Below are 14,545 nucleotides of genomic sequence, written 5' to 3'. Positions count from 1 at the left end.
AAAGTGAGATCCTAGCTAAAAAAAAAAAAAAAAGAAAGAAATTAGAAAGGTTGCAAGTAAATGACCTAATGCTTCACCTGAAAGCCTTGGAAAAAGAAGAACCAGGCAAACCCAAAATTAGCAGGCGGGAAGAAATAATAAAGATTATGGCAGAAATTAATGAAATAGAAACTAATAAAACAATCTAAAGAATCAATGAAACAAATAGTTGGTTCCTTGAAAGGATAAACAAGATTGATAAACCCTTAGCAAATCTGACCAAAAGAAAGAGAGAAGAGACAAAAATTAATAAAATCAGAGATGAAAAATGTAACATCAAAACAGATACCAGAGAAATTCAAAAAATCATAGGGACATTCTATAAAAGCATATACTCCACAAAGTGTGAAAATCTGAAAGAAGTGGATGATTTCCTAGATTTATCTGACCTACCTAAAATAAATCAAGATGAGATTAATCACTTAAATAGACCTATAACAAGCATGGAGATCCATATCCAAAATCTCCTAACTAAAAAAAGGCAAGGCCCAGATTGATTCACTGCTGAATTTTACCAGACCTTCAGGGAACAACTAACACCATTGCTTCTTAAGCTTTTCCCTAAAATAGAAAAAGAAGGAATTCTACCAAACTCCTTCTATGAAGCCAGCATCACCCTGATACCAAAACCGGGCAAAGATAGAACAAAAAAAGAAAATTACATACCAATCTCCCTCATGAACATAGATGCAAAAATTCTCAACAAAATATTGGCAACCAGAATACAAGAATATATCAGAAAGATCATTCACCCTGACCCAGTAGGCTTTATCCAAGACATGTAGGGATGGTTCAACATACGCAAATCGATAAATGTAATACATTATATTAATGGACTTAAGGACAAAAACCCCATGATCATCTCATTTGAGACAGAGAAAGCATTTGACAAAATCCAACATCCCTTCATGATAAAAGTACTGCAGAGACTGAGCATAGAAGGAACGTATCTCAATTCAATAAAGGCTATTTATCAAAAGCCTACACCCAACAAACTACTAAATGGGGAAAAACTGGAAGCTTTCCACTAAAATCAGGAACAAGACAAGATATAAATATATCATTTGGAATCATCCAGTTTTGGACAATGGAACACTCAGGAGCCATAGATCTTTGCTAGAAAATTTTCAGTGTGAGGGATGGGATACCTTCCAGTTAGTTGTTGGCCAGGGAGGTCCCTGATGCCCACAAACATTATAAGCCATTGCCGAGGCCCCTGGTTTCCCACCAGGAATATATGATAAAACCCTATTGCTGAAGACTCCACATACTTGGGCTGCAATGCTACTGAGAAATCCTTCTGGAACTGAACTGATAACCTCCTCCATGTAGACCAGATGACAGAAAGTTGGAAGAAGACTTTCTATGTGCAGTTCAATGGGAGAAAGAGATACCAACAGTGAAAATACTCAACAGTGGATGCTGCAAGCTTTATAATTGGTCAGCATGGCCAAATGAGCCAAGGGGTGCAATAGTGACATGTCTATCATGGTAGAAACAAACTGCCCTCCAATTGGACTGGAGGCCTGCTCCATGGGAGGGAACACATCCCTGATACTGAAAACTTAAAACAGGGGTAGTCATGAGCCCCAGGGGTGTAACGTCTGCTGATGTCTGGATAAATGTATATACTGTGCTTATCAAACTGCACAGCAAGCACTTCTCTTAATACTGATACCCTTATATTAATGCTACTCTCACTTTGGGTACAGAATCTTCTCTTTCCAGATGGCAGTGACCTTGGGATGACTCAGAAGGTATCATAGTGCTGGAAAGCAGTGACTGGAGTACTGAGTAACATCTCAATCATCCCTTCCAAGGCTCAGGGTCTAATGCAGAAGAGGTGGCAGAAAGAATGTAAGAGCTAAAGAAAGGATAGGCTAGAGGCGGCACTTGGGGCCGCCATGGCGGCGGTGCAGCAGCTCTGCGTGGATGCCACGGTAAAGAACGTGGAGCGAGAGAACATCCGGAAGATGCAGGGCCTCATGTTCAGGTGCAGCACTGGCTGCTGTGAAGACAACCAGGCATCCATGCAGCAGGTGCACCAGTGCATCGAGCACTGCCATGGGCCTCTGGCTCAGGCCCAGGCCTTGGTGACCAGTGAGCTGGAAAAGTTCCAGGACCGGCTGGCGCGGTGCACCATGGACTGCAGTGACAAAGCCAGATACGCCATGGATGCAGGGAACAAGGAGCTGCAGGTAAAATGGCAGCTGGACAGCTGTGTGGCCAAGTGTGTGGATGACCACATGCACCTTATCCCAACGATGACCAAGAAGATGAAGGAGTCTCTCTCATCCACTGGGAAATAAACAGCTTTGCCAATAACCATTGGAACTGAGGGCAGGAATCTGTTTTAAAAGAATGGAAACGTTGTCTTTTAAGTCAAGATTATGAGTAGGGAAACCCACAATGGCAACAAATGCAGCAGCTCATTGGTCTTTGAACACTGGTTTCTCTATGTTTTGATCCTAGGAAGTGAAACAGGAAAATGGTGCTAAATGTTGGATCAGAGGTTGCACACACGCATGTTTACACCCTAAATTTCATGTAGCAAGTGCTTGTCCCTGACAGTAGAGACTGTCCTCATACCAACCCAGAGACCACGATCCTGGATTCTCTGACTGCACAGACACCCACGGGGTGGCAATTTCCTCCACCTGGTCTATGATCTAGAGAAATTGGAGGAGGAGTGTGTCTGTTGCCAACCAGTTTACCAAAAGTATCACCACACCATTTTGTATAAGCTATAAAACAAAACTTAGGGAAAAGGAGCCAGGCATGGTGGCACACACCTTTCATTCCAGCACTCAGGAGGCAGAGGTCAGAGGATCGCTGTGAGTTCAAGACCACTCTGAGACTACATAGTAAATTCCAGGTCAGCCTGAGCTAGAGTGAAACCATACCTTCCAAGAAAAAAAAGGGGAGGAGTCTAGATCTTAATTCCATTGAGTAAGTATATTGAAAGGTTCCTTGTGTTTATCTTTTTCTGGTCACTTCTTCCATGACATCTTTCAATCTGGAGACCCCTGAAAAAGCATGGTAATGTCACACTGAGGGTGGAAAACAGCTTTCTTCACTAGCTTATAGGGCCTGGAGACTTTCTGCAATAGAATGACAGAATAACCTTGCAATGACATTTTCCCCCTGAAGAGAAAAGGGGTTTGGTTGTGAGATACACACATCAGAGACCCCAGATTCCAGGAATAAACAGTAAAATAAGAACTGTTGGCAAATTGGGAAGTATTGCACTTGGGATAAAATAAATAAATAAAGGCTTAAACACCCAGCATTATGGAGCCCCCTAAATTAACAGCTTTTGTAGGTAATCCTCTGACAACCAGAAGACCAAAACAATATACACCTTAAGCTAAGAAAAGCTGGAACTGCTATAAAACCAAAAGGAGGCACACAAATCCCTCTGCCAAGTGACATTTTTGCCTGGGGTCATTGCACCATGCAATGTTCCTGCCCCCAGCATGGCACCTTATCTTTTGAATGAGCACCATGTTGTCTTTTTTTTTTTTTTTCCTTAAACAACTTCTTACTTGAAATGGTGATACAGCCAATGGATTTTCTGTGTCAAAACTGTAGTCTATTTTCCTAGTGGTTTGGTTTTTAAATAAAGTTTCATTATCTCTAAAAAAAAAAAAAAGAAGAAGAAGAAGAAGAAGAAGAAGAAGAAGAAGAAGAAGAAGAAGAAGAAGAAGAAGAAAGGATAGGACTCCATACAATGTGCCCCCTCCAGACATAAAATGGATATCCATGACCTCACAGTGCCAGACACTACCTACACAAGACCATCATAAGAGGATGAAAAGATCATGACATTAAAATAAAAGAGAGACTGATTGAGATGGGGGGGGGATATGATGGAGAATGGAATTCAAATGGGAAGGGAGGGTATTACTGTGGGATATGTTTTTATAATCATGGAAGATGATAATAAAAATTCCAGGCTAGAATGTTTATGCATCTAATACTATCAACTCTTAAGCAGGTAGCAGCAGTCACTGTGAGGTCATGGAGGCAATGGTCAATGTTGTCCTGCAGACAGTATTGCAAAGCATTCCTCCCCTCCTTTGGCTTGTACATCCTCTATGCACTTTTCCACAATATTCCCTGAACCTCAGAGGCAGTGATGGAAATGTGACTTAGGGCTGAGCACTCAGTAATCACTTCTCAGTACAATGATGAGTCTAGAGATTCCCCAGTAGTCAAAATGAAGTGTCTCTGGTCAAGGGTAAGAGCCACACAAATCTATGGTCTTAAACATAAATATTTCATGGGCAACTTGTGACACAACATATCTATTTAACCAAAAAAATAGCAGTAACTTCCTTCCTAAAATGTATTCTTCTGCAATTATTGCCCTTTGAATCAATTTTCAGTAGCAATCATGGACTCTTTCACATAGAACCAAGTGATGCCAAGAATTTGGACAGTAGAATAAAAATAAGATAAAACAAGATAAAATTTTTAAAAATACACTAAAGAGGGAGTCCTTCTCTGAGTGTCCGGTGGCTCTGCAGAGGTAAATGGAGGAGTCTTCAGCCCTGGGGTTGATGAAGTGGGTATCCTGTCAGGTTGCATAACCACAGGCTACAGAACCTTGTAAACATACCATCTAAGTAAAGAGGAGACCCTCACTCAGCCTAGTGAGCTACGCTGCTTCTCAGCACTTCCTCACGTGTTCCCACACATGGTGCTGTGCCAGAGAGCTATGTAAGAAAGGTCATATTATGTTGCTGGAACCTGACAGCCCTGCTGGGTGTAGCATAAACACTTAGAATGTTGTAATATTAATTTATGATAACAGAAAATAAATGAAACAATAGACTGAGAAGAAGGAAATCAGAGAGCAGTTGGTTATTCCATTAAAATTCATACCAGTATCCCACCAGTGGGTACATCATGTCTTTCTGGTCAGTGGTGTAGTTTGCAGTGTCCACTCCTGCCTCAGACACTAGATGACTTTTCTCACTTAGGAGCCTTCACAGCTATTCCCAGTAGTAAGATACCTAGGTAGCAAGGAGGAGACCTTCATAGCTCATTTCCCACTTTGTACCTCTGTCTTGAAACTGAAGCATGTGTTTTCAGCAATAGGGTCTTACTTCTCATTCTGGTGGGCAAAATGAGTGTTGAGAATAGCGAGTGTCCTTGTGGGGGTTTCAGTGATCTCCAGGACCAAAAAATACCTGAAGGTATCACACATCTGAAATTTGGATTTTCCTATAACAACCTATGGCTTATGGAGACATTATTCACCTACACAGTGTATTTCTGCTGAAACTCTTTTTAAAAATTATATTTTTACTTGATAATAAATATTTAGGTTTACATTTATCTTTTTAAGGTAACTTTAGTTTTAGTTAACCCTATCCCAACCACTGCTTATTTGGACATGTAGTTTCACTGCTGAATCTTGGAGTGTAATGTGATCCAGTTGTTATTTTATGCATGGATTATGTCATTAGTATTGTAATTAACCTACCACATCCAAGATAATTCATATGTCTTTCTTTGTTATCTCCTGGAAAATTCATAGCTATTGACTGTGCATTCATGTTTTAGATTGTCATAGGTTAATTTTGTGAGGAATATCAGGTTTATGCTGAGACATTATGGATGATAACTCAAGGGTATTCAGATGGGAAACTGAGATCAACAGGTGTGATGCCTACACTGTCCACTGTAGCTGATGTAGAGTTTATTGGGAGGGGGGGTTCACTCTAGCTCAGGCTGACATGGAATTCACTAGGTAGTCTCAGGGTGGCCTCGAACTCACTGTGATTCTCCTACTTCTGCCTCCTGAGTGCTGGGATTAAAGGCATGCACCACCACACCTTTCTCACATGTATTTCTTTAAGCAGGCTTCCAGGTTTGTGTAACACAACTGTGATCATTTGAAAGAGTTTCCTATAGGTCCCAAGATCTTGCTGTGAAGCCCATTGATGGGAGGGAGAAATTCAGGGCAGTTGTTCAAGATTCTCCATCACCTTATGTGCAGTGTCTGAGCTCAGGAGACAAACACTGACTTTACACTTGAGGCACCTTTTCCTTCCCACATCTCCCTCATGCCTCAGGGCCTGGTGTGAACCAGCAGGAACAGCATGAGGAAGAAGAGTATTCACACTACATCCTACAGCCTGACTGCTGGGTGGTATTCTGTGGCTAGGTGGAAGGTGACAGCTAACTAGGAAGAGAACATACTTCTCTGTCTAGGTTCCCCAACAACCCAGCTTCGCCTTCCAAATCCTCAAGTCTGCAACAGTGAATGTGTTTCTTTGAGATAAGAGAGAGGGAAAATAAACATGAGGACATGACGTAAGAATGTAAGAGCCAAAGGAAGGGTACCACTCCCTGCATACTACTGTCCAAACAGAAATTGGGCTTGATATCCAAGACCTTGCAGTGCCTAGCAATACCTATACAAGACACTCATGACAGGAGAAAATGATGATGACATCAAATTAAAAGAGAGACTAATGGAGAGAGGGAGGGAATATGACAGAGAGCAGAGTTATGAAGGGGAAAGCAGGGAAGGGGAGGTAAATACCATGGTTTGTTGTCTGTAAGTATAGAAGTTGTCAATAAAAATATATATATTAAAATAAGAAAATAAAGATGGGGATCACCATCCTCTGAGAGACAAGAAGCACTAGTGACTGAATGAGACCGCATACTTTACCACTTAGCTATATACCCAGTCTTTAATGATTGGGTTTTAAAAATATTTTATTATTTATTTGTTTATTTGAGATATATGTAGAGAGAGAAAGAGGCAGAGAGAGAGGAAGGGGGGAGATGGGTGCACTAGGGCCTTCCGCAAATGAAATCCAGACACATGTACCACCTTGTGCATCTGGCTTACACAGGTCCTGGGTAATCAAACCTAGGTCCTGTGGCCTTGCAGGCAAGTGCTTTAACTGGTAATCCATTCCTCTAGCACAATGATGGATTTTTGTGTATTCCTTCTTTCCTAATTCTTCACAAAGACCATGGAGATAGATTTGTAACATTGTTCTGATATTCATGTTTGTTTTTTGCCAGTGATTTATTACTTATAACAAAGAAGTGTTATCATGAGTATGCATGCAGGTCTTCCCTTTGTTGAGGCAGATCTATGAGAATAAGCCTTAGGAGGGAGAGCCTCAGGGAGATTTGATGAAGAGAATATGTCATCATGTGTTGCCAACTCAGGGGACAAGGGAGCAATTCCTTCTTAGAGCGCAGGATCTCTCTCAGAATCAAGAAGTAGAGCAGCTTTGATTGCATCCTTATGTCATAATCCAGTTGACCTTTTAGTGTTTCCACATTCCCTGGGAGATTCTTTCAATTGGGATCTAGGTCTTTAAAAAATTTGTAGTGGCTTATAATTGAAGGACAGCACACAACAGTCTAGGAACGACTGTGACAATATGTGAAGGAAATGTCAATATGAACTTGCACATACATATGAAATCCATCAATTCAATCTTAATTTCTTATGTACAACACTAATATTTTGTTGTGAAATAAAGAAAAAGAGGGTGATATGAAGGCAGATATAGAAAGTAGAGGTCAAAAGAGAAGGATAACAGATATTATTATTATCATTACTGCTATTAATATTTATTGTTTTGGGAGGACAATGTCTCAATCTGAAGCTCACCTTAGTTTCAAATTACTATGTACCCCACACTGGTAATCCTCTTACATTTGAGTGCTGAGATTACAGAAGTGCACCATGGCAAACAATTCTGATGGACTCTTTGAAACAGAAACTATGATTTGGTTCATGGTCCACTGTGCTTTGTAGACATATGTCCAAGAAAGTAAAAGCATTCTACCACATGAAATAATGCAGCTGGTTAAGAATAATGGAAATAGAAGGTTCATGTTAAATGAACCATAGTTCCAACTCTAGGAATCTTCTCTGCATAGGCTTCCCTAGAGATTGTGCACCTTGCAGAATTCCTGTCACTGGAGCCCCAAGTGCATCCAAACCGACAGGAATGGGTAGAAGCTCCACAGCAACATAGGATCTCTGACTCAGCTATCGTGATTTCTAACTCTCTTTCCCACAGGTAAGGATAGAAATGGGTAAAATGATATCGTAAGATTCTTTCTCATGTAAAGCACCAGAATGTACAAAGAATGTTTTCTTTCTAGATATGTTGTTGGAAGAATCATTCTCCATGTAAAACTTATTCTTTGTTCCCTTTTTACCTTAAAAAGTGGCAATTTATACAAATTCACATGTGATAAGAAGATTCTGTATTAGCATTTACTTCTGCATATACATGAAAATGCACACTTTTAATAATTTATTTATTTATTTTTAAATTTATTTATTTGAGAGCGACAGACACAGAGAGAAAGACAGATAGAGGGAGAGAGAGAGAATGGGCGCGCCAAGGCTTCCAGCCTCTGCAAACGAACTCTAAACATGTGCGCCCCCTTGTGCATCTGGCTAACGTGGGACCTGGGGAACCAAGCCTCAAACCGGGGTCCTTAGGCTTCACAAGCAAGTGCTTAACCACTAAGCCATCTCTCCAGCCCAAATGCACACTTTTAAGTGGTCAATGTCCTAATCCAGTTTTCACACCTGTGACTGTCCATGCTGTGGAAATAGTAGGTAATATTTGCAAATTTAATTATCTTGAGAAACCAGGATTTCTTGTTAAAAACACATACTAAGTCACTTTGCTAAAGGCCTTAAAGATGGTATGTAAATTCAGGCTTGAGCAGTCTATTATGAGACTACCTTATAAATAGCAGCAATAGAATCCCGTCTTGTTACAAGCAACCCTCCGTTCAGCTGTTCTACATAAAGACTGCAGAGAGAGAATAAGTCACTGCTGAGTGCTTGGTGCTAAAGAGACATGTATATAAGTTGTTCAAAGACACAGATCACTTGGTGGCTGAGGAGTTGAGAAAGAATTTCAGAGACTCAAGGTAGGCAGCAGTAATTTTGAATGCTGCCTCATGACAGGAGCTGCCTGTTGTACTCATGATAACATAGTGACTACTGTTACCTTCATAGAACATGCAACATTATTAGGTCCATTCATATTCCATCTTGGGTGTTGGATGAGTATGAAAATTAAGACATCAATGTAGAAGTGGAACTAGTTATTAAAACTGTTTTGGTGCAAGTAGAATTACAAAAGGGAGAGAAGGCTGGAGAGATGGCTTGTCAGGTAAGGTGCTTACCTGGGAAGCTTAAAGACGCAGGTTCTAATCTAAGCCAGATGTCCAAGGTGTACATGTGACTATAGCTCATTCACAGTGGCTAGAGGCACTGGCACAGCCGTTTTCTCCCTCTCTCTCTCTCTCCCTTTCTCCTTCCTTTCCTCCCTCCCTCACCCTCTGTTTGAAAATGAATAAATAAAAATATTTTTAAAATGGAGAGAGCTTTCTAAGCACAACCTTCCATCACTCTGCTCTGCTTCCTCACTGTAGGGTGGAATATGACCAGCTCCTTCCTACCCTCCCATGATGGCCTGGAACCAGAGCTGCATGTTGAAATAAACCCAGGCTGCCTCCCTTTAACAGATTTTGATAGGTATCTTTGTTTAGCATTGGGAAGGTAAATGATATAATAACACCCCTACAAGGGCATTTGTGTGTTATGTCCAGCGTACCTAGTTAATACAGCATAATCTTGCCACACAAATTTTCTTAATTTATAGCTGTCAAGGCAGACTTTCCTCATTCACAGTCTACATGGGATAGGACCTGATTTCTAATAACCACACTCCATGTACTAAGCCAAGGCAAAAATTTAAGTAAACACAAACCAAATCTATATCTCCTCTCTCCAGCTGTCTCTCTTTCTCTCTCTAGCATATATTCTGCCCCATAACCACTGATCATTCCTCTACATGTTTCAGGAACAACACTATGATGTTATTCATGAGCTAACACCAAAAGTCTTGTTTATGTGTTTATATACCAACTGCCTCATTTACCATTGTCATGCAAAAATGGAAGAATCTGGCCAAAGACACCACTGACTACTTTAGGAGAAACGTTGTTTGCTGAGGACAGTTTTGGTATATTTCTCTCTAGATCTCTTCCTTAGAGATTAGTTGGTTCTTGGTCCTAATGGGATCCATAGACAAGGGCTGAGTGAGGCCCTAAATAGTCCAAAGTAAGAAGACAAGTATAATTTTGGCTATCTCGTTCTTAATTGTGTTTATGAGGTAATTTCAATTATTTTGCTATGACATGTATGATACTTGGTTTCCTGGGCACATCAATATTTGTCTAATGGCACACCACTCCAGTGCAGTAATCACATGATCTTCCTCTTTGGAGTCTGAGTTAAAACATCTTAATGAGCGTTGTTGTGATTATATTATAACTCATCATGGTAATCTACCCTCCATCAAATAAGAACTCAAGTAATAGTATCATACTGTGCTCAATAAACCATTATTGCCAAACCTTCCCTTTGTATGTAGACAGGAAACACTCCCTTTCTATCTCTTTCTCTCTCTTTTATGCATGTTTATCCCACTATTAATAGTTTATTTCACTTCATCAGAGAATGCAATTCCAACTAGGTCAGGCTGAGGGGTCTCTTGTAGGAGGGCCTGTTAGAGGTTAACATAAAGTCTTTTTCTATCACCATTGTCATGAAGGCAAAAAGACTAAGCCAAAAATGGCCCTTATACCTGAAGAGAAACTGTGCCCAATGGAGAACGGCCAAGTCCTCTTTTCTCTGGAACTTTTCAGTTTCCTCAAGCCTTTCCATGCACTGAGGACAGGGTGGCCAAATAGGGATTAACTTGGGTACTAATTTCACTTAAGCTCATGTTTCAGAAATGTTTGCATGGGAATTCCTTTTCTACTCTACACCAACCTTAGTTCAAAGTAAAAGAAATTCCTAAATCGTGGAAATGATGCTAATTTTGTCTAAATGAATACAACTTTAAATAGTTTCCTGATGTTATACAGAACTTCAGGTTCTTTTTTAAAATTTAGACTAGACCATCAACTTTGGGTGTTGACAATAGACTGCTACCAACATTTTTAACTGCAAGGCATGACTTCTAACCTAAAATGCACATGATGCTCTGGCTTCTGGATAAATTTATATTTAATACTTGGTGGAGGCCCTGCTTCTGTGGCTCACAGGTAATGATTATTAACCCAAGGAATTCTATGAAAACCTATATTTCTTTTTTATTTTATTTATTTTATTAGTTTTCTATTCAGCAAATACAGGCAGTTTGGTACCAGTATTAGGCTCATCCATGACCTACCTCCTCCCCATTGGCCCCTCCTTGTTGAGGTATTTGGGTCATGCATCGTGGAGTTAGCCCTCAGTTATTGGTACGATATATGTCTCTGCATATCCTGACCCAACATGTGGCTCTGAAATTCTTTCTGCCCCCTCTTCCCTTTGCCATGTTGGGTTCATTTTTGGCTGGCTTCAGTGATGAGGGGTTGGGGGTCTCTGAGGCTCTAGCTCTCTGATTTGTTAGGAGTTGATTTTTCTTGGTGTTGGTCTCCTTCCCCCTTGTGCTGGTATCCAGTTTATCAGGAAAACAGGACCCTTGCTTGTTTCTCCAGTTTTCCTTAGTTTCAGCCTGGGCCCGTTGGAGGTATGATGGGTGGCTCTCTCCTTAGAATCTGCATCTATTTGAAAATGAGAAGCAGATTCTCCAACAGAGATTAAGTTAGCTCCTGGACAAATGAAATAACCCTTACTTTTTTTTTAGAGAGAGAGATTAATAGGTGTAGGCCCTCTTGTAGCCCATGATTGATGGTAGCTTGATATTGGCTTAGGGAGGGAGGGGAGGACATCTAAGTGGTTGGAAACACTAATCTAGACCCAAATGGCAATGTCACCATAAAAGTCTACTTCCTAAAAGGCAGACCAAATGGTTGAACCTTCACCAGACCCTTACAGGAAACATCTGAACCACAAGATACTCTAGATTGTAGGATCAAGTTTAACCTAAACTTGCTACATCTTCTCTCCCTCCCTCTCCCCCACCCTCTCTCCTCTCTAACTCTTGTATATTAGTTATATTTTTTCTCATTTTTTTAGTGGGCGCTGACCTGTAACTCCCAGTACCAGCATAGGGCTGTCTATCATCCACAATGAGATTTTGATCAGAGAAACCTACAAGGTTTCCTAAAAGAATGACAGATTTCTGTCAGAGTACTTGGTGACCCACCAAAAGTTAGTGGTAAGACTCTATTGCTGAGGACACCATATGCAGCTGACACGTAAAATGGAACGGCATGGCTGGAAGCCAGGAAAAGTTCAGTTCCCAGACAGTCAGCTCATCTAGTGCCAGAAGGTGCTACATGGACGACTGGGGGAAATGACCAATATCTGTCCAAGCAACTCATGGTCTAACCTACTTAGCAACAAATAACCTGGTGTGATGCCCACACTAGTGCAATAGTGGCACACATCCATGGCGGGGAACCAACTGCTCTTGATTTGGCTAACTAATCCCTTCGGTGGTACGGAACCCATAGCTGTAGCTGGAAAACAAGTCAGAATCATATCCAAACATAAGCACTCTCTCCAATATCAAGCTACCATAAAAACCTATATTTCTTATAAAATACTTAAATATTATGGAGTAGCAATACATTTGGGTAACAAGGAAAAAGGAAGATATAATTGTTTATATCTCTATTTTAGTAAATATGCTTAATTATATGAAAAAATAGATGGTGAGAGGAAAAAGAGAGAGAAGAAAGTCTTGGACCTTACCAAGGCTTCTTGTTCATGAAAATGAGCTCCAGACACATGGGACAAATTATACATCCGGCTTTACGAGGCTGTGAAGGAATTGAATCCAGGTCAGCAGGCTTTCCAAGCAAGTTCCTTTAGCAGCTGAGCCACATCCCCAGCTATGATTATCTTTGCTGAAGTTATTTCTTTTTGTGACAAAAGAATGTTACATGATAAATGAAATGCTTAATTTTCTGTTAAATTTATTACCAGAAATATTGAATTGTTTTTAATGAACCTAGATATGCTGAAAAGATTATCGAAATGCAGATAGTGACCATACTGTGTTTCACTGACAACGTCTGGTACACTGTCAAGTCTGAGGAGAGCATGAGTAGACAGCTTGTACCTTCAGGCTCAGAGAGCTGAGCTCCCTTGAGGAGTACCAGAGATCATGTCTAAATATTAACTTTCATGACTACAAGAGCATCCAAGCCGGTTTATAGCTACTATTCAGATTCTAATGTCTTGTATTAGAACATCTCTAGCTGGAGTATCTGTAGTGATTTCTATTGTCCTGGATCAAAAATGCTACTTACTGAATTTGGATTCCTCATGAGTAAATCTCTGTCCCACAGGAACCTGGACAGGTATAGTTGCATAGATGTCTCACTAGGCCCCTTTACTAAAACATCCAAATGACAGTCAGAGTTTGGCTGCAACCAAGAAACACTGCACGCAAGTGAAGATACAAAAAGCAGCAGGTGGGGCAGCCCAGCTTTCCACTTCTGCTTCCCTGGGAGGTTTATGTCATGACTTGTATCACTGTGGGAGGGTATTCACTATTTTGTTGACAGAAATAACTTCCCACATCTTCAGGCTCCAGGCTGCTGATGGTGAGAGAATACTGTGTCCCAGATCCACTGCCACTGAACCTCGGTGGGACTCCATCTTCCAAGCTGGATGCATCATAGATGAGGAGCTTAGGAGATGCCCCTGGTTTCTGCTGGTACCAGGCTAAAGCATTATAAATGTCTTCACTTGCCAGACAGTTGATGGTGACTCTCTCTCCCAGAGATGCGGACAGGGAGGATGGAGTCTGGGTCATATGGATGTCACATATCAACCCTGACATGGAAAATGAAAACAAATATCCACACAGTTAATACTATGATGACAGGACTTCCCTCAAAGACAAAGCAGCACTGACCTTAGTGTTTTGGGAAAATTCCCTGGCTTAGCTCTCCTTACCTGGCAGCCAGAGCAGCAGGAGCCCCAGGAAGTGAGCAGGAGTCCTCAGGCCCATGCTGTGAATGGATGGGAATTGATTGCTACACAGGGTGTGAGCAGCCTTTTAAGAAGTCCTCAGAGCAGTGAGCTGTGCTCTGTACACATGCAAATCAGCAGAGTTGGGCAGAGCTGGGCACAGCTGCTGAGCTGAATCTGCTCAATTACTTAGTAAAGGCCCAGTGTCTCCAAGTGATCCCTGCCTTAAGGAACAGCACAGATGTGCCTGCAGAGAAAGTACTTGACTTGGAAACTAAACAAAAACATTTCTCCAGTGTGAGCAGTTTTCCAGGTCCGGAATGTGCCTCCTGGCTCCCAGTCCATCTATAGCACTGCCTATCAGAGCATAATCCAGGAAGATGCCACAGAGTTTTCCAATTCCTTGATTTATCATAAATTAGTATTACTATGGACACAAATGATTCTTCTTAACTTAAATTCAAACATATCCTTAGTGGGGCATTGGAGTGAAATATACATATGCCTCACACAAATACATATTTCATAAATAATAAAATGGTTAATAAAATAAAC

General features: G+C 40.9%; 1 protein-coding gene and 1 gene segment (V, D, J or C); one reads left to right on the top strand and one right to left on the bottom strand.

Annotated features, from left to right (window-relative positions):
- The first annotated feature begins 1,943 nt into the window (after positions 1-1,943).
- Positions 1,944-2,348, top strand: LOC101597871 (protein FAM136A-like). Its single transcript, XM_012952371.2, has one exon. It carries the CDS (start codon positions 1,944-1,946, stop codon positions 2,346-2,348), a length of 405 nt encoding a protein of 134 aa, XP_012807825.2.
- Positions 2,349-13,307: 10,959 nt separating this feature from the next.
- LOC101601116 lies at positions 13,308-14,153 on the bottom strand. The segment is given in 2 exon segments: positions 13,308-13,852; positions 13,976-14,153. Coding segments are annotated over 2 exon segments (378 nt in total).
- Between the last annotated feature and the right edge of the window lie 392 nt (positions 14,154-14,545).

Source organism: Jaculus jaculus, chromosome 6 (assembly GCF_020740685.1).
Source record: "Jaculus jaculus isolate mJacJac1 chromosome 6, mJacJac1.mat.Y.cur, whole genome shotgun sequence".
Classification (NCBI taxonomy): domain Eukaryota; kingdom Metazoa; phylum Chordata; class Mammalia; order Rodentia; family Dipodidae; genus Jaculus; species Jaculus jaculus.
This window is presented reverse-complemented; position numbering and strand designations above follow the sequence as displayed.